At 36.7% G+C, this 25,262-nt stretch overlaps 2 protein-coding genes across 2 annotated transcripts in view; both read right to left on the reverse strand.

Moving 5' to 3' along the window:
• Positions 1-1,721: 1,721 nt before the first annotated feature.
• Positions 1,722-15,217, reverse strand: prdm15 (PR domain containing 15). Its single transcript, XM_016278298.1, has 24 exons — positions 15,152-15,217; positions 13,986-14,025; positions 13,238-13,331; positions 11,938-12,091; positions 11,708-11,860; positions 11,440-11,542; positions 11,106-11,363; positions 10,858-11,008; positions 9,626-9,747; positions 9,404-9,498; positions 9,187-9,274; positions 8,660-8,827; positions 8,266-8,360; positions 8,050-8,181; positions 7,689-7,832; positions 6,998-7,161; positions 6,831-6,910; positions 5,595-5,714; positions 5,324-5,455; positions 5,152-5,235; positions 4,876-5,051; positions 3,912-3,989; positions 3,572-3,775; positions 1,722-2,462 (listed from the first exon to the last, which is right to left on the reverse strand). Exons 2-24 carry the CDS (start codon positions 14,014-14,016, stop codon positions 1,923-1,925), a joined length of 3,366 nt encoding a protein of 1,121 aa, XP_016133784.1. The 5' UTR covers positions 14,017-14,025; positions 15,152-15,217; the 3' UTR covers positions 1,722-1,922.
• A 747-nt stretch (positions 15,218-15,964) lies between these two features.
• The window catches only part of LOC107589428 (C2 domain-containing protein 2-like), a 13,344-nt gene continuing 4,046 nt past the window's right edge, over positions 15,965-25,262 (reverse strand). The window contains exons 4-11 of the mRNA XM_016277871.1: positions 23,187-23,285; positions 22,603-22,663; positions 22,080-22,195; positions 21,657-21,813; positions 21,373-21,477; positions 21,067-21,194; positions 19,964-20,234; positions 15,965-17,923 (exon numbers count right to left, since the gene is read on the reverse strand). Coding sequence (XP_016133357.1) covers positions 17,694-17,923; positions 19,964-20,234; positions 21,067-21,194; positions 21,373-21,477; positions 21,657-21,813; positions 22,080-22,195; positions 22,603-22,663; positions 23,187-23,285 — 1,167 coding nt within the window. The 3' untranslated portion in view covers positions 15,965-17,693. The remainder of the gene's footprint in view (positions 17,924-19,963; positions 20,235-21,066; positions 21,195-21,372; positions 21,478-21,656; positions 21,814-22,079; positions 22,196-22,602; positions 22,664-23,186; positions 23,286-25,262) is intronic.

The raw sequence follows: 25,262 nt of genomic DNA on the forward strand, positions 1-25,262 counted from the left end.
GGAGTCTCAGCAGAACAGAACTTTAGACCGACGCGTGGGGGCATGTTAGAACGAGCCGTTTTAGGTAGGTGTGGCTGACTCTTAACTTTTATAAAGAATATCTCTTTGGATTTGAGACTTTAGTCTTTGCAACTTTACAGATTTTCTTTATGCAGCAAGAGCTTGTAACACTCCAAAGAGAAAGGAAAAATTGAAATTCGCATCATATGACCCCTTTAAATTCTCTGTTTTTTGCATTTGGATCGTGGATAATTAACGTGGACGTTTTTAACAACTAGATAATCAGGTTAAAATATGTACAGCCTCGCACTGACACCACATGTTTGTGAAAAATCGGACGATCATGTTGCCCAGCACTCAATTGAATTAGTGGCCTGGCCTGGATAAAATGAAGGACATATTTATTAAGAAATATTTCTTCATTCATACATTTTCTTACTTTTATTTAAATTTTTTTAATCCTAAAAACTTTTTCAGGTTGCTTTCTGTATTTATTGCATTTGATTTAAGGTGCTGCGTTATTCAGTTCTATTTGCATAATATCCTCTGTCAAATGCACACATATAAATTATAAAAAATATTATTCACAACAAATTCAAAGATTTGTTAGCTGTAAAGTACATGAGATTGTATTTAAAACCATTTTTTTCTTCTGTGATTTCGGATGGAAACCAAATATTGGGGAAAAAAATAGATTTTATCCATCAGGAATACTAGATTTTTAAATGTAATAGTATTGATTAATATGAATTTTATATAACAAATTTCCTTTATTTTTTTGTTTGTTTTGGGGGTGTAAAATTAATTTACATTAATATATGAACTACACACTTTATATATATATATATATATATATATACATACATATATATATATATATACATACACAGTAGTCAACATTTGAAGTGGATCAAAAATGTTCATTCAAGTTGTCCTAAGATAAGAACGCATTTTGGTTTTAGCTTTTAGGACAACTTTGATGAAAGGTTTTGATCCACTTCAAATGTTGACTACTGTATATGAAGTGTGTAGTTTATTTAGTCTATACATTAATACAAGTTCAACACAAATACAACACCTCAGAGATGAGTCCATACATGCATTTATTAGAAGGCTAACCCATTTTTAAAAAAGGAAACAAAAAATATAAAATATTTCCAGTTAGCACTTACAATACAATCTATCCATATATGACATTTATATCGATTCATTCTTTTTGACATCATCAAACCACAGGTGTTACAGCATGACATCATACAACAAATATAATCTGAGTTATTATTTTAAAAAACTAAGGTCCCCGCTTGATGCAACGAATGCCTCATTTATAATGGGTTTTCATGTTTTTGAATCATCGCTCCGGCCTGACAGGGCATCATCACAATATGGTAAGGGGTGTAACATTTCCGTCACACGCCTGAGGTATTTGGGCAATGGATAGCTGGCCAATCAGAGCACAGCTCGCTTTTCAGACCGATGAGCTTTGTAGAAATCGACGCGTTTCAGAAAGGCGGGGCATAGAGGAGAAACAATAATGTACAGTATGTGGAAAATAATGTGTTTTTTTAACCTTAAACCGCATAAACACATTTCATTACACCAAATACACAAAATAATGTTCTTTTTAGCAGCATCATATGACCCCTTTAAATCATAATCAGACATTTCATGCATTCATTAAAAAAAATAAAAACAAAAAAAATTAAGATAATCACCTCCAGGATCTTAATAATTTGTTGAAATTGTCCACTGATTTTAATAAATTCAAACAAAAGACTTGCACTGGCCTTATAGTCACAGTCAGACTTTCAACAACGAGAAGTGCTCAGTTAGTAACAAAACCTTCCATCATATTGGTCCTAATTCTTAACCAACTTCCAAAATTGGACCTCAGCTATAAATTATATCATATACCTAATTTCTCAGTAGCTGAACATCTGTGGTGCTGCAGCGGTCTGTTGTTGGGGAGGTCCTGTGACCTGCGGCTGAATCTGATGCCTTTGTTCTGGCAGTGGTTGTGGCTGTTCTGGGGGGGCCTGAGAGTCTGTCTGGGTTTCATCTATGGTGTTCGCATGAGCTCCGTCGGTCGGTGCGACGGGCCTCCAGGTTAGAGCGGGTTGCTCCAGCTGGTGGGAGATCGGGTTGACGAAGGTAGTGAGGTTGATGAAATGCGCAACCGATTGTGGAGCTGCAGCCCCCGTGGATCCCACCGCCTCTGACTGGAGATCCGCTGGCCGGTTGTGCAGCATCGCCGAACCGCTGACAGCATCGAATGTCACAGTGAGGATGGAGCTGTCCAGGGTGAGGGGTCGATCACTTGGAGTGAGGTGGCCGACAGCGACGGGCTGCAGGTTGCTGAACTGTGCAGGAGCAGGTGTGGTGATGGGGGTCACGGTGATGTTGGTCAAACTGACCGAGCTGGAGGGAGCTGGAGGGGCGCTGGGGTCAGCCAGCACTACCACCTGTGTGTGTACATTGGACAGAGGAGATTATTCAATATAATCGAATGAAACAAACAACACTTAAAATCAAAGTTGGATTAAAAGTGAAAAAATATTTGACCATTAAAAAAATATTTATTTTATCACTCAGGAATTGGTCTAGGGAAACACTACATACATTGACCGATATTAGATATTTATGTATTAATGTAATAAATTGAATAAAATTTTAGTTTAATAACACTGTTAAATGTAATCTTTACTAAATGGATAAATGAATATCCTTTTTTTACCATATATTATTAAGTTATCATGCAAATAGAATTTTATTATCTGCCAATCATCAGTTTCAGCCATTACATGAAAATAATTATCTGTTTATCATCAGAATTTTCATATCGGTAATTGAATTGTGAAAAGAATCATGCTCAATATGACGAGGAATGTGCATTATGGAAGTGAATAGGGTTCATTTTTAAATTTATTAAATTAATTTAATAACACTGTTAAATGTAATCTTCAGCCAATCTTAAAATTAATATACATTTTTCATACTGTACATTACGTTATGATACCCAAAAAATTTATTTTAAGGTTTAATTTTTAATTTACTTAGAAAAAATAATATAACATCTTATCTAGTTAAAGCTGCAGTCCGTAACTTTTGGCACGTTAGCGGTTAATAAACAGAACTGCGTGCTTCTTGCATAAGAACATTGTAGTCGGAGCTACTTTTCTCTGTTTATATCTGACGAATCACGCAGGTACTGGGCTACTCTGCAGTGGTACCAACCCAAACCAGTCTAAATTAGTCTGAATATAAACACTTATTATAGGTGTACCGTAGTGATTCAGGACAAGCCAAAAACACGGTTCAGAAAATGGATTCACGGTGTACTCGCTTATTATATAAATTATTGTAAATTTTGAACACAACTAAGATATGGACTGCAGCTTTAACTAAAATATGAATGAACTTATTTAGACACATAGTATAGAATTTTAATTGAATTGTGAAAAGAATCAGGCTCAATCAGACCAGCAATATGCATTAACAAAATAAACAGGGTTGATTTTTATTTCATGTTAACTTGGCAAAATGCTTGGAAATCATTTCTGATAGAACAAACCTGTTGAATGCTCTGCACAGCAGAATTGGTTTCATCTCCCACAGTGGTGGAGAACTCAGTGGTTTTGCTGGTGAAGTCAGCGTATTCGTCTGAATCAGACAGCTCAGGCTCATGAGGCAGGTGTTTTGCCCTCTTCTTGGAGGGATTGGAGTTCCTGGAGACTTTTTCTGCAGTGAGAGAGCCTTTCTCCAGAGTCAGAGAGGCCTGAACACCAGCGAGAATGACGAACAGAAACCAAATCAGGAAAAAACACATTCAAATGTCTCTCATGCAACACTATCCTCCTTTAATTTTCATTCTCTGTCTATCATCACGCAATACAGGCTGTTAAAAGACAAACCTGTGAAATGCTGATGGTGGAGGCGTCGACTGTTGAGGGTTCTTGAAGATCAAAGTCATCCAATCGTACTGTCACAATCTGCTGAGATCACATAAAACTTAGGTTTCCATAAGCTCAAAAATGTTAAAGATATGAGTGACAAAGTGAAATGAAAATGTCCTTTAAGTTCAGTGAGTATTTTGTCATTTCATAATCTTTTATTCATAATTATTTTAGTCTATTTTACTGACTAAAATAGTGTGTAATTTACAGTAAAATACAATAAAAATAATAATATTGTGAAATATTATTACAATTTAAAAGAACTATTTTATATTTGCATATTTTTTTGCTGCTTGATATTTTTTGTGGACACTGATAGACTACCATTCAAAAGTTTGGGGTAAGTATGATTAAAAAAGTATTTTATTCAGCAAGGATGCAATAAATTGGTCAAAAGTGACAGTAAAGACAGACTGTTTTATTTTACTGACTAAGACAGCATGTCATTTATTCAACAAATACATTACTTATTTGATGAAAACGTATAGATAGATATTTTAAAAATAAACATTTTTAAAAATGTATAGTTTATTTAATTTAAATGTGTAGAATTCACAAAAGAATGTATAAAATGTTTTAATTGTATAACAAGATTTATCAATACAAAATACATGAACGATGGTTGAATTATTTGATGCAAATTTTGTACATTTACGTTTATACATTTAGCAGACATTTTATTCAAAGTGACTTACAAACATCACATTTTCCACATTTTTCCTCTTCTATGTCATTGTTAGTGCATTGTTAATATCTTGTCATGAATTTTGTTTTCTCATCACCAGTGTTTTAATTCAAATAATTTAATAATCATCATTTTTATATCATCTTAATTATCATTGACAATATCAAAAAAAACTTTTTCAAAAAATCATTTTATCACTTATGTCATTAACCTTCGAGGCGTGTAGTAGTGTCTCACCTCGGGGTGTTTGCGGCGCATGTGGCGGTTCATGGAGGCGCGTGTGGAGACTTTGGTGCCACACAGGTGGCAGCTCTGAGCCTCTACTTTCTCATGGGTCAACTGCATGTGTTTCTGCAGCATATACTGCGTCACATACTTTTTGTCACAGACGGCGCAAAAAAACGTCTTTCCGACTACAAAAGAGAAACAGATGAGAGTAAATATCTGACTGTTTTTCTGAAACTATACCAAACTTTAGTTATATATATAAAGTTATATTTCAGTGAACTGTACCTGTATGAATAAGCTTGTGCGTCTCCATTGTGTTTCTTTCACTAAACGTCTTCCCGCACAGTTCACACATGAAGTCCTTTGTGCCTGAAGGAATACATTATTATATATTGAATCTTGTTTTGCAATATGTATCATATGTAACATTACAGTACATGTCTAGAATGATGCTCACCCATGTGTCTTTTGTAATGCTTCAGCATGTTAACTTTCTGGGCAAATTTGCGGTTACACTCTTTGCATTCGTATTCTTTAATTCCCTTGTGCAGCTTCATATGATGCCGTAGAGCATGTTTTGTCTTCATGCCTGGAAAACACAGACAAATGTATGTACTCATCCCATAAATGTGTTGCTTTTGGAATCATTTATGGTTCAAATTAAACCACAGCGTCTCACATTATCATGCAAGATGTATTATGGGATAGAGAGGGATAAGTGTCCATACCTTTCCCACATTCTGCACACAAGAAGTCTCTGACGTTGTCATGGACTCTTAGATGTTCCTTTAGCATGTCTTTCCTGGCGAAAGACTTTCCACACTGATCACAGCAATGGCTCTTCACTCCTGCGGTGGCGAGTTGGGTTTAGCATTTACTAAGCCTCATATATCAAATTTCTACCTGTGTAATATATTAGTAATTCTAGACTATTATTATTATTATTATTATTTACTTTATTTATCCCTCATAAGGGAAATTTGTTTTGGGCAATACAGATAGACCACGTAACAAGATTCCTGCATTTGTAAGCAATCATGTCCTTATGTTTTTCACATTTGAGCTTAACAATCCTGTCGCCAAAGGAACAAAATAATTCTTATAGCATTTGTATCTGAACCTCTGAGTGCGGTAACGCTGACCAGATGGAAGTAGTTCAAATTCTGTGTAAAGCACATGACAAGGGTCCAGAGTCATTTTCCTTGCCTGCCTGAGAACAATTTTGCTAAAAGTAGATTGTAGAGGCGGATAAACCCCCATACCGACCACCTTCATATGCACCAATCGGTTCACCTAAGATCTAAAGGTGACTGTCAGGTTACCAAACCAGGCCGCTATGCCATTCAACAAAACAGACTCAATACAGGCATGATAAGACATTAACATAACCCTCTGTGTAACCCCAAAAAGTCTGAGCCTCCGTATAAAGACATTTTTTTGTTGCACCTTCCGACACAGATAATCTACATGCACCTCCCATGAAAGCTTGTCATCAATAAATAGACCTAGGTATTTGTACGAGATAACCTGTCTAATGGGCTCATTTTCAATCATAATAGGTGAATGGTTGCCCACCAACTTGGGGCCAAAAATAATTTCCTCCATTTTTCTAACATTGATTACAAGATTGTGTTCTTTACTCCATGTAACGAAGTTGGCAATCTCTGTGGCATAATGTTGAATGTCCTTATCCCTATACAAAAGACCAAGAATAGCAGTGTCATCTGAAAATTTAACAACTACATTCCCAGGATAGTGACTCCTGTACTCATTGGTGTACAGTGTAAATAACAATGGTGAACATACACACCCCTGGGGAACTCCAATACTGATAGACCTACATTCAGAAAGAGTCTGTCCAATTCTAACTTGCTGGGTCCTACCTGTGAGAAATGAATGAAACCAAAGAACATTGTATGGATTAACAGCCATACTATTTAGTTTGGAGAGCATAAGGTGCTCACCTGTGTGGATGATTTTGTGCCTGTCCAGGTTGCCAATGCTGTTAAAAATCCGTCCGCACATGTCACACGGATGAATAAATCTGCAAAGAAAAAAGTAGTGGAATTTAACTCTGCTACAAAAAGAAACTTCATGAAGTTACCTTCAGTGTGTAAAAGCTGTGTCTTACTTCTGCACTGCAGGATCAGGCAGATGGTCTCGGTGGATGACCAGGTGAGCGTTGTAAGTGGCCTTCAGAGCAAAACGGCGGTTACACATGGTGCAGTTGTAACCCTTTTCCTTATGCATGTCCATTATGTGTTTCAAGTAGTCACGACCCTTGGCGAATGTCACCTGAGGAAGTTGATGAAAAGTGGGAGAAAGTTTATGAAATGTAAATAAATGATTTTGCTAGGAATATAAAATTAAGCAACATTATGAACATCGCACTGATTTTAATGTTCTTTTTATTTAGCTATTAAGAGTTTCAATTAAGTGAATTTACTATTCATTTGTGGCAATAGTAAAAAAAATGTTCATGGAAACCTTTTTTATACATTAATATGTTTTATACATTTACACATTTCATAAATTATAATGTGGCAATATATGTCGGTAAATATGGCTGTTCATTTCTATTGTTTATTTAGTGGTGCATATCAATGAAAATGAATAAATAGCAAAACACACTTAATATGTTTATCTAGATTTTGACTGTTTTTCAATTCTTGCAATAAACATTCACTTAATTTTTAACAACTAATGAAATACTGGTTACTCATAAAAAAAAAAAATTCAGAGCAAAAACATATTAGACATTAATGTTAAAAAGGCTGGAAATTTTAAGATGTCACAATATTTAATGAATAATGACAGTTTACCTGACACTTCTTGCAGCTGTATTTGTGATGTTCAGGATCGTTCTTCTCATCTTCCTCATCAGAGCTATCGTCACTCTCCTCCATAGAGATGCCAATCTTCTTAATGAAGTCCTCTCTCTCCTGCTCGTCCATTAAGGCGATGTCCTGAAAAAAAATATGCGTTTTGGAACTCAATTATTGTACAACAACACAAATAAATCACCAATTTAAGCATGCAAATGCCCCTTAACAAAAATGCTTTTAATAGACAGTGGTGGATCCTATTTATTCAGCATTTCCTTCAGGCCGACTAGTCCTTCGGACAACTCACCAATTACTTGATAATGAAAAAAAAAAAGTTTAGCACGCCACTATCCCTCACCTTAAAGTGTACATGAATGTGATCTCTCAGCACATCCACACGGAAGAATTTGCGTCCGCAGATCTCACAGGTGTATTTCTTGTCCCCATGGGTTAGTAAGTGTTTGTTCATGTTACTCCGACAGGAAAACACCTTGAATAAAAAGTTGTTTTTTTAATTCCGTTTTGCACAGAACTGATCTCAACAAATTTGGTGTCACTGAAGTAGGAAAGCCACCTTTCCACAAATGGGGCACGCCGAAGGCTCCTTCCTGTATTTGCTTCCTTCCTCCCCATTCGCTTCAAGCTCCTCTCGTTTCATGTTCTTCGGGCCTGTGGAAAAGCAATGGGTGGTGGAAGCCATTAGTGCACACACAGAGGAAGTGACATAATGGCTGATGATCTCTGCTTAACGCGAAGGGCAAAGAAAGTTAATGAGGCCTAGAAACAGAGAATAGATGTGCAAGAACATCTGTTCAATGGTTGTGCTTATTTACTGATTAGATCAACTTTAGTCGTTACCTGCCATTTTTCACTTTTAAAAATACTTTATAGATATTTTACATATGCATGGAGTCTTTGCTTGGCTTATTTGAAGAATTACATTTGAAGCAGCAATCTCAAAAACTTACCAACAACATGCCGCCTCTGGTGGTCTAGCATGACATCTTTGCGGTAGAACATCTTATTGCAGATTTCACATGCATAGAGTTTCTCTCCATGTTTTTTTTTGTGCTTGGACAAATTACTGTTAGTGGAGAAAAACCTTGAGCATATTTCACACTGGAACGTTTTGTCATCTGCAATAAGAGGAGAACATATGAAACAGATGCTGTGCATGCTGTCAAATACATTTTTATTCATTTATATAATACATTCAGAAAACAGATTTCTAAAGTGTGTGTAATAACTCATGTCACGAAGACTGAATTGTAAAATGATTAGGAACTGTTCATTTAATTAATTACATAATACCCTAATTAATTAGTCATTTCTGTTTTTAATCAGCGACGTAAAATCAACAGCCCTAAAAAAGTCAATTGACCAATAAGTCCCTAAATTAAATATTACATTTCATAAAATATAATAATAATTATTATTTTTATTTAATATTTGAACACAAATATGTATGAAGTGTCATTAAATGAAACTTCTTTACCTGTCCTGCAGTTATGAAATCTTAAGGCATTTTCCACTCGGAAGGATTTCTCACAGGTTGAACATTTGTATCTATACTCTATGTCAGGCTAAGAAAACATACAAATACACAATACAAAAACACAGATTCGTGTAAAATGAATGCATCTAGCCATCTTTAAGTACATTATTTGATTAAATTAGTAAATAAAACGTTATTGGTTAAAAATGTGCCATACCTCATTCTTGCTGTGTTTGTATGATATATGCTGTTTAAGACTCTCCTTTCGACTGAACATCTTGTCACACTCATCACACTTAAAACATTTATCACCTGTAAATGAAGTAAACAGTTTAGATTACCAATGAAGCATATTACATGAAATGATTCAGCATATGGCACCTCTAATAACCTCAAATGGAGTGTGATAAGTCATTTCTCAGGATGATGGGAGAGTTACCGTGGGAACGGATGTGTCGGTTGAGGTTGCTGCTGTTCTGAAACACCTTACTGCAGAGGCAGCACTGGTAAACTCTTTTATGATCGCCTCCCTGCCGCAGAGATCGCTTCCTCATACCAGGTCTAACAGACAAATAGAATACAGAATCAATCAATGAAAAAAGTGAAATTACACTATTGTTCAAAAGCTTGGGGTCTGAAAGATTTTTTTCATTTAATTAATTTTTTGCATTTATTTGATCAAAAATACAGGAAAAACATCAATACTGTGAAATATTATTACAAACTATTTTCTATTGTAATATGTTTTAAAATGTAACTTATTCCTGTGATGCAAAGTTACATTTCAGCATCATTACTCCAGTCTTCAGCGTCACGTGATCCTACAGAAATCATTCTGATATGCTGATTTGGTGCTCAAGAAACATTTCTTATTATTATCAATGTTGAAAACAGTTGTGCTGCTTAATATATTTGTGTAAACTGTGATATTTTTTTCCAGGATTTTTAAAAGAATAGTAAGTTCAAAAGAACAGCATTTATTTGAAATAGAAATCTATAAATGTCTTTGCTGTCCCTTTTGATCATTTTAATGAACCAAATTGCCTATCACAGCTATGAACTTTTACTCGTTTATAAATCACTCAATGGCCTAGGACCTAAATACATTGCAGATATGCTCACTGAATATAAACCTAACAGACCACTCAGATCATTAGGATCGAGTCAGTTAGAAATACCAAGGGTTCACACAAAACAAGGGGAATCCGCTTTTAGCTATTTTGCCACCCGCAGTTGGAATCAGCTTCCAGAAGAGATCAGTTGTGCTAAAACATTAGCCACATTTAAATGCAGACTCAAAACTCATCTGTTTAGCTGTGCATTTATTGAATGAGCACTGTGCGATGTCCGAATTGATTGCACTGTATTTTATGTATAATAATTTTCTATTTTTAACTGTTTTAAATTCATTTTAAATAAATTTCTAAATCATTTAAAAAGTTTTTAAGTTTCATTGTTGTGATTTTTTATGATTATTTTACTTCCTTTTATGTAAAGCACTTTGAATTACCATTGTGTATGAAATGTGCTATATAAATAAACTTGCCTTGCCTAATGAAATACCTGCTGAATTTCTTTAAAAAAAGGAAATAACCACAAATATAAACAGTAGGGTATGTGCTTTAAAACACAGAGGATGTGATATAAAGTAATTGTAAAGGGTGTCCTTACTTCCCAGTGGAGATGGGGGAGCGTGTCACCCGAGATGTTTTGAGTGGCGGGCCGTCTCCGGCAACCACCTCTTGGACATCCAGTACAGACAGGGGAACGTCAGGAGCCACAGTAGTGAGAGTCTGCTCAACGGACGTAGGAACAGAGGCTTCTACTAGATGGGAAAAACAATTTTTCAAGTGTTATTTTTCTGAAATATGCTACAACAACCTACTTTGTAAGTCATATCCCTAAAATTCCCACCTCACCTTGACTAGAATCAGCTGTTCCACTCGGTGCAGGTTTCTGTGTTTTCGTTCGTCGTGGCCTGCCTTGTTTTCTGGTTGGCTCTGGTGGGGTGGGGGCAATGTTGGCTGTGTTGTTTTGGGAGACCGCCTCTGTAACCTGCTGGACAGATGGGTCTGCGGCAGGCGCGGGGGTTTGACAAAGCAGCTGGTCCGGGACTGGAAGGGTCCCTGTTGGTGGCCCCTTTGTCGGAGGGACTCCGGGTTTGTTGGACACCATTTCTGAAGACACAAAGGATGAATTACTTCATCCAACAGAGCTATACTTCACATTGTACAGACTTTAAAGCACACATACCTGGTGGAGGTGGAAGTACAGGCAGCCTAAGAATAGGCCGATCCATTTTTTTGGCATAAAAAGCTCCATACCAGACTCTAAGCTCTGTTCCGGGCAGGACATCCTGGGATGGAGCAAATGAGAGAACAATCAAAGTAAAATGAGCATTTGAAGTTTAATAACACACATAATAAACTAAGCTGTTTATTATTTATCTGTAACCGTCCTCACTATACAATCACAGTGCTATGAATGGCACAGAAGTGACAGAAGTGTGGCATCAATTCACCTGTGATGTATTGAAGTAAACATCATCATCTTGCTGGTATGCCGTCAGATTCTGGTGTTTGTGGTCTGTGGCGGGTCGAACCAACATCATCCAGTTACAGTCGTCTTCATTGGATGTGTCAAAGCACACCACTGAGCCATCCTTTTGAAATATCTAAGATAAATAATAGAGAAAACATTAATCATAGGCCCATTTGGATAGGAGTGGCATATTGACAGTCTGTTGTTTACCTTTAAAGGAAATGCCCCCTCAATTTGAAGGCTTGGAACCCTCTTGGCCTCAAACGGGCCAAATTGAGTCCTCTTAACCAGCCGACTAAGCACAAATACACCTTCTTTGCCCTCCTCAGCCGACCTGATCTCCAAGCTGTCTGGTAAAGATGACCTGGAACATGGACAATGATGATGTTCAAATTTTAAATTAAATGATATTAAAATTAAAGGTTAATATATAATATGTATATATATATATATATATATATATAATATATATCTATATAAAATGGAAAAAAAAACTTTTATTCAGCAGGGAAGCATTAAATTGACCAAAAGTGACAATAAAAACTTATATACTGTTACAAAAATATTCAGTTTTAAATAAATACTGTTCCTTTCAATTTTGTTCCTGAAAAAAAAAAAAAAAAGTTTCATGGTTCCCACAAAAATATTAAGCAGCACAACTTTTTAACATTGATGATAATGAGAAATGTTTTTTTGATCACCAAATTAGAATATTAGAATGATTTCTAAAGGATCATGTAACACTGAAGACTGGAGTAATGGCTGCTGAAAATGTAGCTTTAAATTTATAGGAATAAATGACATTTTAAAAAAACAGAAAACAGTTATTTTAAATGTTAATAATATTTCACAATATTACTTTTTAAAAACTGACTTTATATACAGTATTTGTCATAATAAAACACTGGTAATAAACACAAGACAGAGTGAATATCTGGCACATATGGTCATCTAATTGCAGTCAGTGTACTCAAGGAATGCCAAGACCCTCTCTGAAGGTATCTGGCCAAAAGCCACACATGTCCGCTCACCGTGCCCGACTCAGAACAAATGAGTCCTTCACCGTGACGACAGGCCCCAGCTCAGGACACTCAGAGTCATGGTACCGCCTGCAGTCCTCACACCCTGCAGGAAGAACAGTCACATGCACATATTACGCCATGTTCTTTAATAAAACAAGGACACCGCAACAAAAGCTTGACAGTGGCAATGATGATATAATATTATCATTCTTCTGCTTGGTTGGAACAGCAGCTACGCTAATTTCGTCTCTATTTGCGCATTTTAAAAAAACAGAAAACAGTTATTTTAAATGTTAATAATATTTCACAATATTACTTTTTAAAAACTGACTTTATATACAGTATTTGTCATAATAAAACACTGGTAATAAACACAAGACAGAGTGAATATCTGGCACATATGGTCATCTAATTGCAGTCAGTGTACTCAAGGAATGCCAAGACCCTCTCTGAAGGTATCTGGCCAAAAGCCACACATGTCCGCTCACCGTGCCCGACTCAGAACAAATGAGTCCTTCACCGTGACGACAGGCCCCAGCTCAGGACACTCAGAGTCATGGTACCGCCTGCAGTCCTCACACCCTGCAGGAAGAACAGTCACATGCACATATTACGCCATGTTCTTTAATAAAACAAGGACACCGCAACAAAAGCTTGACAGTGGCAATGATTATATAATATTATCATTCTTCTGCTTGGGTGGAACAGCAGCTACGCTAATTTCGTCTCTATTTGCTTCTCTGTTTCTGCCATGGGACTTGCATCCCGAGGCAACTAGGAATTACACAAGTTTCAGTCTGGATCCAACCCTTACGAAGGTCTGAGATGACCGAACACCTGAGGAGAGATGATGCAAACCCCCCAGCAGACCTCAGATGATGCTAACCCTGGAACAACATAAAACTACCAAATTTTGCTTAATCGCAACGTTTAATCGCAATCGCAATGTTTAATCGCAACATATAATCATTGCTGTTAATCGTGTTCGCTGTCTGTTTGATAACCTGTAATTTGTAACTAACTGCATGATTCTTACTGTACATTTCTGCCATAGTCACCACTAATAACCTACTCCTAAATATAATGTAGAAACTTAACATTTTCTGTAAAGCTGCTTTGCAACGATTTGTATCGTGAAAAGCACTATACAAATAAACTTGAATTGAATATTGCACTATTACAATAATGTTGCATGCATATTCATAAACACATGTGAGATTATAGTTGCATACTTACAAATAAACTCATCTGGTGTCTGCTCTGCCATTCTGACACCCTAGAGATGATGCATAACATATGTACATTAGTTTGAACTCCTGTGACAATTTGATCATTTTGTGGCATGGTGTCCTTATGAAAATGTTGCTAATTACAGAACAGCATTTAATATATTTTTTTACTAATTAACCATTAAATGTAGATTAGTACAGTAATTACATTACTGTAAAACATTACATATTCAAATAATACAGACTTGCATTCATGTTGACTTGGCACATTTTTAAAAAATGTGAAACCATTTTCTACAATAATTTGGATTTACTATCTCGCGACTTAAAAAAATACCTGGTAGTGTAACCATTCAGTAATGACTAAATTACTTCTTAAATATGTAATAATAAAAGACTGTGTCAAACAACTTATGCTAACATTTAATTTTTAAGACTTTTAAAACAGTTTTACCATTGCACAACATAAATATTTTTACTTTAAGTATTAAAATGACACCACATACGGTTTATTGAAGTCATTTCTGGTATGAACTGGATTCTCAATGTATCTTTGAATATAACTTCATAAATATGGACTAATATGCACATGTCTAGTAAGAATAAAGAGAAGATTATATCATCATTATACGTTATAAAATTGTAAGTCCTTAAGGTCTTAATGCAAACATACTGTGATAACACATAAATGTATTTTCTCATTATAACTTTGTATTCATTGCATTGCTGTCAGTCAGCAGAGCCCATTACACAGTACAACAGATTTTGTTGATGCTCCCAAGATCAACAATCGTAACAAATGACGCTCTTTATCAACGCAGAACAGGGAGCAGTCCGCGCATGAAACGCCTGTAAGCAGCCAGGGAAAGACTACAATACGGACAGAATCCGTGATTTGGGAAGATTTCAAACTGTAGCCGGGTTTTAACTCCGATCTCAGGCTGCGCTCGCTCTCTTTCAGCAATGCAAATGTAACAAAGAACAATCGGCATGGCGGATGGAATGGAGACGCAGCGCTCATCTGGAGCCAGAGCGTTTGAAAGCGCAAAGCTCGAGAAACTGGCTCCGCTAACACTTTTCATAACTACTGCACCTGTTAATAAGGAGCAGTCGGGCATTTCGTTCAATGCGTTTGAATATAAATGCCTCACAAGTTTAGCATAAAGTCATTACCTGTTCCCCAAACGTCTACACATTTAGTGAATCCTGACTCCGGGTTCCAATCCGCTCCAGAAACCGCGCAGGACCGGAAATAAGACCCGCGAAGGGTATTATGGGAAGTGTAGTTTTTCCACAAACGCCGTACCCTGTGAGATTTTTAGTAAATATTTCAGCCGATCAATTCGATTATGCAAATGCTTTCATGCAAATACAAAACTTCTTAATTTAGAAAGCCACAAAACTGCAAAAAGCTATCACAGGAATGCTCAGTCAATGTTTATTGCTCAAACTATTAAAGATAATACACAATTCCTGCAAAGCACAGGCTGACATTCATTATGTACAGACATCAAAGTCTTTGTCACTTTCTGGTAATAGAGTTGTTTAGTCATGGAGTCAATTTGTAGGCTAACTGGGAAGGTAATTATTGGGTCTGAGGAGTGCTTCATAAACTAACATCCTTGTGGTAGTTGTAGTTCTTATTTAGCACACTAGCAATGTATGTTTTTAAAACGCACAGCACAGTAGTATGTCGATCTGTATTTTATGTTATAAAACAAAACTATTTCCTTCAAGTAATGACAGTCTTTATTTTACTCATAAATCACAAACCACCACTCTTAAAAGCTAATAGAGAATTCTAAAGGCTTTTAAGACTTCAAACTGAACATCGGTAAGTTCTTTCTTCACAGGCCATACATATAAGTGATTTTAATATGGCAGGTAAATGTGTTTTGGTGAGCATACAAATAACTCACAACAACAATTTCTAAGGTCCTTCTGGTTAAGGAGGCCAACAAGAATTCAAGAGAAAGCACAGAGGAGTTAAGTTAATGAGAGGAGTTCTTTAATGCATATGGATATATTATGATGATATGCATATACAGAGGACTGATGTGTTAGATTTCATTTAACGACTGGATCACCTCTGGCCGGCCAATCAAGCATGACAAAAATCTTCACGTGCCTCCTTCCATTTCACTGGAAAATACCGCTTTCATCTTGTGACAGCCAGGATGTACATAGCAACATACAACATAGACAAAAGTGAAAAAAACAAAAAACACAGAACAGTAGTCCTCCCAAAATACATATTTAACAGCCAGACTTGCTGAGGTTTCTTTCTGGCAACATTCAGTATGGACAGGCATTCAGGTTTCTTCTACATATGCAGTTTGAGGTCAAGTAAATGTCAAGCAGAGCCTGTTATTGAATCTCCCATAATACAAATCCACTGCAGTTCTCCACATAGGCTCAACAGATGAGGTCCAAAATACAAACTTGTTATCATTCACAGCCATTTCAGCTGGCTTAAGAGTACAGGTAAAAGAAGACTGCACACTTGGGAAAATCTCATAAATCATGAACTTATTGATTAGCTAAATTCTCATACATTCTGGTCTTTCTCTATGGGAAAATGCCCTTGCTTAGTGTTAAAAACCTTTGGTACAATTCAAACACATTTTTTTTTAATGTGAGGCATGATGGAATAACTGTGGAAAAAAGTGAACAATCAAACATGCTTACACATAATTACACTGAATGTGTACTTAAAAGGATAATATTTAAAATAAAATAACCTTTTATTGATATTTTCCCATCTCTGTTTGAATATTTAGAAATTAAAAGATGAATAAAAAAACAAACCTGTTTTAAAAGCGAACATATCAGTGCCAAACCAGAACATTTTAAATGTTACGCTCCGTTTTGAAAATGTTTCGCTGAACAATAAAACTCACTATTCCCAGAGTCAAATTTGGTGAAACTGCAGATTTTTCTGCCTAACAAAATGAAAACTCCCATATTCAATTCACATCAAAAACAGAGGTCTTTCACATAATTTTTGGTTTTTTAATAAACTAATTCAGAGCATCTTCACCACCAAACCTCACAGAATTCACTGCACATCCCTGCAAATGCATTTGGAATGAGTTCTGAGCATATAAGCAAGTGCAAATCAAAATCGATAGTATTCCCTTGTCTGATATTCCAGGATCCATCAGGTCGCCAGAGGGTTTCCAGAAGGTTAAAGCTCAGGTAGATAGCAAGAAAGAGTCCAAATCCCGCTTTGGTTAGAAGGCCACAAACGCAGAATATCTTTTGCATGACGATCAATATTTGCATAAGGTTAAATGACACGGAGTCATTTGGAGCGACGAAGAGAGCGAGTGCTCATTTCAATGCTGTTTTGTAAACTTTCTTGCATACAAATTTCAAAGATGAAGGTGAATGGCGTCGACGGAGGGAAAAGTGCCCATGACATTCCTCCTCATGGATGGAGAGATAAATCTAGCGCCAGGCAGACAGTCTTCATGGAGCAGAACCAAGCTGTGAGGTCTGAATAATGGAATAGGTTTTCAGGGAATCTGGATCATGGTGTTAATATGGAGTTGATGAGAGTGATTGTTGCTATGCAGAGGTTTTGGCAAATATGGCCCAGAAACAAGCAACAACTTGCATAAATGTTATGAGAATGAATGTGAAAAGGAGGATGTTAGAAAGATTAAGAGGTACAAAAGCTATTAGCTTTGATGAAGGCGACGGAGTGGGCAGCTCATGTGGGCGGTTCTCTCACCGTGCCGTTGGTTTTGCTCTTGCTCCTGGGCAGAAGCTTGCGGTTGATGATGCGCCTGAAGGTGGCCGTCCTCTTTTCCCTGTCGCCCATCATGGCTGCCTCGGGATGCTCTAAGTACTGCAGGTCATTGTGGGACTGGCTCATCCCCGGCTCCTTTCGCTGATGTCGCCGTCTGAAGAATAGCTTGGCACTCTTGTGCAGGAAGCTGCCTACAGGGGGCGCCAAACAGAGATGAAAACAATCAGACAAGTTCCCCAACACACAGTACTTCACTGAGCCAACCTGGAGGTCAAACTCCACAGTCAGATCAACTGAGAAATTAGGAATCAATTAATCTTTCGATTTTGTTGACCTCCATGAAGACACAGTGGATGTGTAGGAATTCTGACGTAAACTGAATATGCTTGTATCAGTGTGTCTTTTTCAGCTCTGAAAGATGCTACTACAATACACTGGTGGCATCAAATGTAAATTAGCTGAAAGAACACAAGCACACTACTAAAATAAAGTGCGCAAACGTATTCGAAAGTGCTTGGTTTTAGAATTAAAGCAGTATAAACCAGTCCACACCAGCTCAGAAGTTTCTGGATTTTTAAAGCTGTTTGGGCAAGTTATCAGCCAAACATCTCAATGGGCCAACAATGATAAGGTTCAACAGCACAAAACTAAAAGGGATGCCTCCAAAGATTTGAGATGCTAAACGGCATGTCAAATCTTTCTCCATGTCCAAAAGTTAAGTCTGAAATTTAAATTTATTTAAATACAGGATAATAACTTTTATTACTAAGATTATTAAAATGCTGGAGCATGGATTGGCTTTTTACTAAAGGTTAACCATTTCACAGGGAAGTCTACATACTTTTACTATTATAGACTTCTCAAGAGGTCACTTACTCTTCCAGCAATAAAGTCTGGTTAGCACAGGTTTCCACTTTAAGATGGCAAAGAAAGAAAAAACACAAAGTGATAAGGGAGAGGTACAGAGGACAAAAAAAGAAAGTGGATGTCATCAAATGTCAGAAGTACAGACAGAAAGACACTAGACAGTGCTGTAACGTTCATATTAGACAAACAAAGGTAAGGCAGAATTTTGTAACTCTGTGTTAGCTGTGGCACCCCAATAATAGACTCAATTTTGAGAGAGATTATCACTAAGAAATACTTCACTCTTCTCTCAAAGGTTGTTCACAAAGCATCTCAAGTGACAGAATAAACAACTACTTTTCATGTGAAGTTTGTAGAAATTAGCATTAAATTGACAAAAAGTGACAGACACTTTCATGCTGTTTTTGTCACTGAATGTATGAGTTTCCACAAAAATATTATGTTGCACAAAATATCAATAATAATAAATGTTTCTGGAACACTATATCAGCATATTAGAATGATTTCTGAAGGATCATGTGACACTGAAGACTGGAGTAACGGCAAAACCGAGCCATGACATATTGTATTTTTGATCAAACAAATGCAGCCTTGGTGAACATAAGATTCCTAAGATCAAAAATTCCTAATCCAAAATGTTTGAACGGCAATGTTAATGCAGACCATTGACCTTGTTTTTCACATGAAGTCCTGTGATCACATTTATAACTCCAGTAAAACGCTTTATGTAGTTTGAAGATGTAAAGAGGTTAAATACAAACTCAAAACCTTGCATAATAGACTCAATTTTGAGAGAGATTATCACTAAGAAATACTTCACTCTTCTCTCAAAGGTTGTTCACAAAGCATCTCAAGTGACAGAATAAACAACTACTTTTCATGTGAAGTTTGTAGAAATTAGCATTAAATTGACAAAAAGTGACAGACACTTTCATGCTGTTTTTGTCACTGAATGTATGAGTTTCCACAAAAATATTATGTTGCACAAAATATCAATAATAATAAATGTTTCTGGAACACTATATCAGCATATTAGAATGATTTCTGAAGGATCATGTGACACTGAAGACTGGAGTAACGGCAAAACCGAGCCATGACATTTTTGATCAAACAAATGCAGCCTTGGTGAACATAAGATTCCTAAGATCAAAAATTCCCAATCCAAAATGTTTGAACGGCAATGTTAATGCAGACCATTGACCTTGTTTTTCACATGAAGTCCTGTGATCACATTTATAACTCCAGTAAAACGCTTTATGTAGTTTGAAGATGTAAAGAGGATAAATACAAACTCAAAACCTTGCTCAGCATAATCTAAATGTTGTTGATGTTCATTCACAGAAAGCTCAAAGTTCATCCCTCACCTTTTCCTTTTTTGGAACCCGTTTCAGAGATACAGAGAGATGTTTTATCCGCATCTGGGTCCTCTCCAGCCTGGCTCTCCCAGTCCTCCACGTGGTCTGTGCCATTCGCACCCACCAGAGATTCTGTGGGTTCAAGAACGCTGGGTTCTACCACTGTTTCTGAGGGTAATGCTTCGCTGCTGGTGCCCTCAGATGCTCCGGACATTGAAGCGTCCATCGCAGCTGCATATCCTGCCATCAGAGCCATCTCCTCATCCTGTGTCAGAGGGGCCTAGAGAGGAGGTTAATAGTAAAGCCTTAATTAGAAACCGATAATTTAAGAACTTGTTTTATGATGTAACAGTGTGATTATGACAGGTACCTCTAACTACCTGTAGATACAACATAAATGAATTCTGTTTGAGACAGATAATATCCGTTTGATAATTTTGTATGAATAAATTAAAAATGCCAAACTACAAACATTATTTTAAGCCTTAGGAAATGCTTGCTGATTTAAATTTTTGTGTGAATTCTTGGGTTGACAATCTTGACTAAGGTTTTGAAGGTTTCAAATTTTCAAAGAAAACAATTAACTGTCTAATACCAAAAAGCTGTTAATTTTGTACATTTTGTATAAATAAATCAAAATCAGTAAATTCTACAAGTGACAATGGGCATCACAACATTAAAATTTAAAATAAATCATGCAGCATTCATATCTAAAAAGATTGGAAATTGTCCCAAAAATTAAGTCTTGCAGATTTTTTTATTTTGTGTGAATCCTTGGCTTGATAATCTTAACCAAGGTTTTGAAGTTTTCCAATTTTTAAAGAAAAAAAAAAAACAGCCCTCTGACACAAACAAGCTGATTAAAATGTTGCACTATTTTGTATAAATAAATAAATTATTTTTTAAAAATGATACAAGTGAATGAATATAATAACTGAATATTTACCAATTATATCATTTAACAACTGTTATTAGTGTTTTAAAATTAACTAAGTAAAAGTAATCTAAATGTAAAAATGAGCGAAGCACACACTATTAAATATACAATAACTGATATTGTACATGCCAACTAAATATGCATATGTGGTTTACAGAGTTGTCTTTTTCTCTACCTTGGCCACTCCTGAGATGATGATGGTGCTCTTTTTGACAGGTGATTTGAGCTTTTGTTTTGCCGACTCATGGAGCTGTCTGATGGCAGCTTCGGCTACAGGGTCGGTCCCGTTTAACATCAATAACTCTGTGCAGGAAAACGAGTGAAAAAGAGTTTTAAAAATGCTGAATGTAACCATTACTAATGTGGCATTTTGAATGTACACTTGCTCCAGGACTGCTGATGAGCATTTGCGGTATAGAAAGTGTTAATAAAGAAAATGCATTTAGCCATTTATGCCAACAAGCTTTACTGGAAATCCCACCTGTATCTGATGATGACAGGGCTTTGCTAACTTTGGCTCCGAGTAGTGACGTCTGCTCCGACACCCTTCTCTCTGCCAGCTTGTTTTTAGAAGGCGATTTGGATTCTGTAAGAGGGAGTTTTAAACCAAACATGAAAATCATATTGGAGATTTTGATATTGTGGTTTAGGAGATGACATGACAACTGTAGCATCTTTATATTAAAGTTGGATTTCAAATACCCAAGTAACTTTCAGATTGCATTCTCAAAATCTACAACTGAATCAACGGCCAAAGGAAGGTACCAGGTGCTAAAGGTCGTCCTGGCTTGCTCCTCACGGCAGTGACAGTGGTAACAACGGTGCCACAGGGCATCACAGTGCGGTCCATCTCCACTTTTTTAGTAGGGGCCGGCGTGGGCATCTGCCAGCTACGCACCTCGCTGGGCTCCAGGTAGGTGAACTACACAAAAGTTCATTTAGGTTGGTAAACAAATATTCAAATAGCATATATAATTTGCCAATGGCTTATATACAGGTCTTTCTGTATATTAAGCTAGGACATTTTAACAAAATGTAACAAACATGACAATTTAACAAAAAATTAAGCTGCTGTACACATGAACTACATTATTACGAAATGCAAATGCAATTAAAATACATAAAGCATCTAATTTCTATGAGGTATCTATGAGAATTAATTCTGAAATGTGATAAACATCTAGTTACCTCAGTAGTTAGTGATCCGGTCACTTGATCTTTGGTCATGAGTGAAAACGTCTGTTGACCTTTGGGGTGTTTCTTCACTAGATCAAAAGGCACAGATACCTGCCCTAACAAACCATCTGGGAGGAAAACAGAGAGTGATGCCTGATCAAATCAAAGTAATGTACATTATTTGATCAATGTGTTTGCAAAGGCAGGCAAAAGTGACACCAAGCACACAGACAAACACATTTCACACAAGCTGTTATGAAATCAGGGTGAAAGGCCAATGACATGAAGTAATATAGGCTGTCACGTGTCTGTTAGAAGAGTTCAAGTCAAGATATTATCACAGATTCTATTAGCTCAATGAATCTACCACTTGGACAGAATTTTTGAGGCTATTTCATTATTTAGAGAAACAGATGACCGAAAGTAGATTAAAATTCACAGTTGACCTTCAAGCTTTTGCAAACCCAGATTAATGGATATCACTTCTCTGTTTTTATGCCGTTAAGCTGGTTTATTTTTGGTCATGTGGACTTACTCTCCAGAGGTCTGCCGTTATCCACAACCTGGATGTTCAGCTCTTTTGACCGGCCGCTAAGCTCACTGCAAAAACAGACAAAGACAAGAGATAAAATAAATCATGCAGCATTTCATTTTAAAAGATTAGATGATGCCCCAAAACTGTCAAACTACAAACATTTTATTGTTTAAATCTTAGGAAATGCTGGCTGATTTTATATTTTGTGATTTCTTGTTGACAATCTTGATCATGGTTTTGAAATAAACTGCATATAAAATGCTAAAAAAATATTCAATATAATTTAAAACACAGAATTATTGAAATAAATTAACTTTTCCACGACATTCTAATTTATTGAGATACACCTACATACATACATACATACATAACACTACTAGCATTACAAAACAGAAGTGCACAAATAACTTTCAAACAGGTTTCCCAGCTAAACAGGTAGTGCTGCCCCCCAACATGTGACTGATTCACGTTTTCCGCATCATGTCACCCCCTTCTCTACTAATATTTTCCTGTCCTACCTCTACTGTACTTTTATATGAGCAGCAAATGGGTTAAAAAAAATCTGGTTCGATGTGTGAATGTACCTGTGTAAAACTTGGTGTAAGCTGCAAATTTGAGTCCAGGTGAAGCACCCCCCAGGAAATCTCCACCTCCTCATTCACCTCTTTCATCTGTAGGGCCAGCTGTGCCAACAATACACACACACAAACGTTACTTGCAACCATAGACTCAAAACAAGGGCTGTGTGCAAAATTGTAAAACCTAAAACCTCTTTTAAAGTGATAGTTACCCAAAAATGAAAATTTGATGTTTATCTGCTTACCCCCACGGCATCCAAGATGTAGGTGACTTTGTTTCTACAGTAGAACACAATTGAAGATTTTTAACTCAAATCATTGCACTCTGTCAGTCATATAATGGAAGTGAATGGGAATCACGGCTTTATGAGAGGAAAAAAAACCATACACAAACAAAACCAAATTAAACCCTGCGGCTCGTGACGATACATTGCAAGAAACTGAACAGTATTTATATCGGGGTTTTTTTACCTCTGATGCACTGCAATGTCTGAACTGTCCTGAGCGCGTTCTCGACAGCCGGCGCGTGACGCATCTTCTTAATGCACTTATAAGTCTGCGATCTGCTGTAAAGCAAGAAGATGCGTTACGCGCCGATGCAGTGCATCAGAGGTAAAAAAAACTATATAAATACTGCTCAGTTTCTTGAAATTTTCATTAAAATATAGTATATTTATAACGCAATGCCTTTATCACAAAAACGAAATATGTTGCGTGCCTTATTCTGTGTAAGAAGCCACCATCTCATAGAAGGATTTATTTCAAACACTCGACTGACGTTATGAAGTGAGTTTGGAGTAAAAATTTTAATAAATGTGGTATTTTCACATGCTTTCAGATGGAGCAGTATTTACTTCACAGAGCAGTAGTTCACTGAGAAGCTATGCAGACAGCTGTCATTATCGCGAACGATTTCTTCGATTTCAGAATCGCGCAATAAAATCGTCTGCAATTTTTTTGCGTAACTTGTCAGTGAACTACGGCTATGTGTAGTAAATTCTGCTCCATCTGAAAGCATGTGATGATGATTTCCTGCTGATTACAGAACCGGCATTACTATCAAAATGCGCATGACAATCGCATTCGATTAATCGTGCAGCCCTAACATCAATGTAACGTCACGAGCCGCAGGGTTTAACTGAGCCGTACCGAGCCGAGTCGTACCACGCAGTGGAAAAGCGCCAAAAGTCACCTACATCTTGGACGCCCTGGGGGTAAGCAAATAAACATAAAATTTTCATTTTTAGGTGAACTATCCTTTAACATGGTTTAACACAAGGTCTTAATTGTCTTGTTGCTTTTACCACTCATGAAACAGAAAACAGACATTTAAAATGTCAACTATCATGTAACAAAATTATAGCATTCCTTTATTTTTATAATATGACAAATTTATTTAGGGATTTTTTTCTGCATTTATTTGTGCATTAAATTGCAGCTATAAAGTGACCACTTTATAATTAAATTGTATTTGCACTACTGTTCAAACGATTGGGTCGAATTTACTCCAGTCTTTAGTGCCACATGATCTTTTAGAAATCATTCTGATTTAGTGCTCAATTTCTTATCATCAATGTCGAAAGCAGCTGTGCTTCTTAAAGGGGTCATATGATGCTTTTTTAAAGATCATTATTTTGTGTATTTGGTGTAACAGAATATGTTGACATGCTTTAATGTTCAAAAAACACATATATTATATGTATATTATTGTAAGTCCTCTATGCCCCGCCTCTCTCGAATGCTTCGTTTTCTACAAAGTCCCTCCTTCCGACAAGAGCAGTCTGCTCTGATTGGCCAGCTGACCCAGTGCATTGTGATTGGCCGAACACCGCAAGTACTCGTCGGAAATGTAACGCCCCTTACCATAATCGCGAGCTTCATCTTTCAAAATAAATGTAAAGACAGAGCCCGAAAGGGGAACAGAGTCTTGTGACAGACACAGTGATGAATATGTGTTTGCAGTACAAAAGCCACGGTTAAGACAGCTGACTTCACTGTGACGCGCGCAGACACACACACACACACACACACAACGCTCTCTCTCGCGTGCGCGCGCACGCACGCACACACACACACACACAC

Source organism: Sinocyclocheilus grahami, unplaced genomic scaffold (assembly GCF_001515645.1).
Source record: "Sinocyclocheilus grahami isolate Dianchi unplaced genomic scaffold, SAMN03320097.WGS_v1.1 scaffold7.1, whole genome shotgun sequence".
In the NCBI taxonomy this organism is placed as follows: domain Eukaryota; kingdom Metazoa; phylum Chordata; class Actinopteri; order Cypriniformes; family Cyprinidae; genus Sinocyclocheilus; species Sinocyclocheilus grahami.

Excerpts from the sequence above, each read along its gene's own strand:
- prdm15 (XM_016278298.1), bottom strand. The coding sequence starts at position 14,016 with ATGGCAGAGCAGACACCAGATGAGTTTATTT. Across the intron at positions 8,828-9,186 it reads ATTTCATAACTGCAGGACAG|ATGACAAAACGTTCCAGTGT; the intron begins GTAAAGAAGTTT and ends CTCTTATTGCAG. Across the intron at positions 8,182-8,265 it reads CGTGCCCCATTTGTGGAAAG|GTGTTTTCCTGTCGGAGTAA; the intron begins GTGGCTTTCCTA and ends TTTTTATTCAAG.